At 34.0% G+C, this 2,500-nt stretch overlaps 2 protein-coding genes across 4 annotated transcripts in view; one reads left to right on the forward strand and one right to left on the reverse strand.

Moving 5' to 3' along the window:
* Positions 1-1,535, forward strand: part of orc4 (origin recognition complex, subunit 4) — a 5,653-nt gene extending 4,118 nt beyond the window's left edge. For both annotated transcript variants that reach the window (XM_043230824.1, XM_043230823.1), the window contains exons 11-14: positions 1-28; positions 108-203; positions 311-378; positions 1,116-1,535. The exon at positions 1-28 is cut by the window's left edge and continues 81 nt beyond it. In XM_043230824.1, the coding sequence (XP_043086759.1) occupies positions 1-28; positions 108-203; positions 311-378; positions 1,116-1,298 (375 nt within the window). In that variant the 3' untranslated portion in view covers positions 1,299-1,535. The remainder of the gene's footprint in view (positions 29-107; positions 204-310; positions 379-1,115) is intronic.
* Positions 1,536-2,122: 587 nt separating this feature from the next.
* acvr2ab (activin A receptor type 2Ab) overlaps positions 2,123-2,500 on the reverse strand; it is a 22,541-nt gene continuing 22,163 nt past the window's right edge. For both annotated transcript variants that reach the window (XM_043230829.1, XM_043230828.1), the window contains exon 11: positions 2,123-2,500. This exon is cut by the window's right edge and continues 1,717 nt beyond it. The gene's annotated coding sequence lies outside the window, so the exon portion shown is untranslated.

Here is a 2,500-nt window from a genome sequence, read left to right on the forward strand (position 1 = left end):
GCTGATTCGAAAGCAAACGTCCTTCACGGTGAGACACAGTTTGATGATTTTAGCACCCCGTCTCTTTAAGATCTCGTCTCCGATGTCCTGAAATGCCTGTTTTCCAGGTCTGTCTATTCTTGAGCTGTGTTTGATCATTGCCATGAAGCATCTGAATGACACTTACGACGGAGAGCCCTTCAATTTCCAGATGGTCCATAATGGTAAGACACCCTTAAGCAAAAACCTGGACGTGTTTCACAAGCCACTGTTCATCAGTGAATGTTAATGTATGCATCAATGCTCAAATGAATATAATTCTCTCTCTTAGAGTTTAAGAAGTTTATTCAGAGGAAGTCTCACTCCATCCATAAGTTTGAGAAGCCCGTGGTGATGAAGGTCGGTTTAAGCTGCTCATTATTTCATGCATGTACTTTAAATGAGGAATATAATGTAAAACAACATGGAAGCCAATTACCGAAACCCTTGCTTATTGTTCATGTTGTCCAGTTTGTAAATTAGTCATTTTTTTTTGGTTAACAAAGTTCAACTGATAATGAAATAGTCTTTCATAAATTATTCCTCCTATCGTTTTATGTCCCATGAAAGTAATTTGTGTTTGAAATGACTTTAGGAAGAAGAAAAAAATATTTTAATTGAGTTTAATATATAGTTTTAATCAAATGATTTTAATTGTCACGACCTGAACAGTCTAGGGTTGGTGAGGCTATAATATAATTAAAATTAAACGCGAGGAGCGAAATTACTCTTTATTACATGGAATAAATAAAAATTGAACATAGATGTTGTTATTTTAGTATTAAATACTATAATAGTATATAAATGAGTTAATTTGCAAAAGCAGCTAACTGTTTAACAATTTTCAAAAAGCATGTTTTTTTCGTTGTGTACTCCTAAACTTTATTTGGCTTACTTTGATTAAAGATATTAAGATATTCAAAAAATAAAAATGCAGCTAATACAACGCAATTTTAAAAATAATAATTGTCATTTAAAATTTTTTGTGTACAGTTTCTTAAAAGACAACGGCTTTTTGTGTGAGAATTTGACTGTGCAAAATGAAAGTTTGACTGTGTGTGTGTGTGTGTGTGTGTGTGTGTGTGTGTGTGTCTCAGGCGTTTGAACACCTCCTGCAGCTGGAGCTGGTGCGTCCGGTGGACTCTGGTGTGTGTAAAGTTCAGCGTGAGTATCAGCTGATGCGGCTGATGCTGGAGCACGGTCAGGTGATGGAGGCGCTGCAGAGATACCCACAATGCCCCACAGACGTCAAACAGTGGGCCCTCTCAGCCTTCGCCTGAACATGCTGAAATAGGCATTTGTATGTATATATAGTTTTTTTTTTTTGGTTTGCAGTAAAAATGTAACAATTTCTAACGTCTTTGCAGTAATACTGTACAACATACTTCAGGAGCCAAATGTCAATTTAAGACAAAGTAGTTTTGAGTAGTTGACTTGACAGTGTCATGGAAGCCTGTTTCGGCCACGGGATAAAACATTTAGTTTATTTCTTTATAAAAATAAAAAGGTAGAACTGTTGGGGAGGATAAATAAAATAAATATATATATATATATATATATATATATATATATATATATATATATATATATATATATATATATATATATATTATATAATATTTTATCTCGTGGCAAAAAATTAGCTTCCATACAATGTGAACTTTAAATTTTATCAGGAGACATTTTCAGCATTTGTCGTCATAAAGTCTATCACAACTTGTTATATATTGTTTATATTGAGTAAAGAATAAAAAAATCCAAACATAATCACATAATTAGCTTATTGTATTGGTTATTCAGATATATATTTATCTATTTACGTTTTTAACTGAGAAGGCACTAAAATATAAACCCCTTCCTCTCCCCTCTCTCTTATATTATTAGTTTTTTTTTAGGAAACGGCATACACACTTTTTAATATCCTTGTATGGAGTAAAAGTGAAATGATTTCAGCTCGTCAGCATTCATTAACAGAAAAGGAGTATAAAGAAAACACATTTTATATATTTCTTTTTAAAAAGAGAATCGCATGCAAAGTGAGCTTGAGCCTGCAGACGTAAAGACAATAAAAAAAGGTTGTATAAAACACTCAGCAAGTACAATCTTCTGGTATAATTTCTTTATAAACAACTGTTTTTGATTAGTGACACCAAAAAGAACAGAGCAACGTCATGCTAGTCTAATAATTTAAAACCAACAATCATATTTACATTATTCATTTGCTGTACATGTGTGTGTGTGTGTGTGTGTGTGTGTGTGTTCGGGGGAATTACAGATTGATCTGAAACGTCTCTCACCCGACACCTGCTTCGTCTGGGAACACATTCAGGGCAATAATAACCGGCGTTTGTTTTCACAGTACTGAGAGTTTGTCACATTATTAATGAAATAAATAGAAGCGGTTTAGACTCGGTATGCTACAGTTGCGATCGCCGCTGCGTGTCGGTTGCATAATTGCTGTAAGTGAGCAGAATCCTGCGTC

The sequence above is a fragment of the Puntigrus tetrazona genome, unplaced genomic scaffold, assembly GCF_018831695.1.
Source record: "Puntigrus tetrazona isolate hp1 unplaced genomic scaffold, ASM1883169v1 S000000233, whole genome shotgun sequence".
NCBI lineage: Eukaryota > Metazoa > Chordata > Actinopteri > Cypriniformes > Cyprinidae > Puntigrus > Puntigrus tetrazona.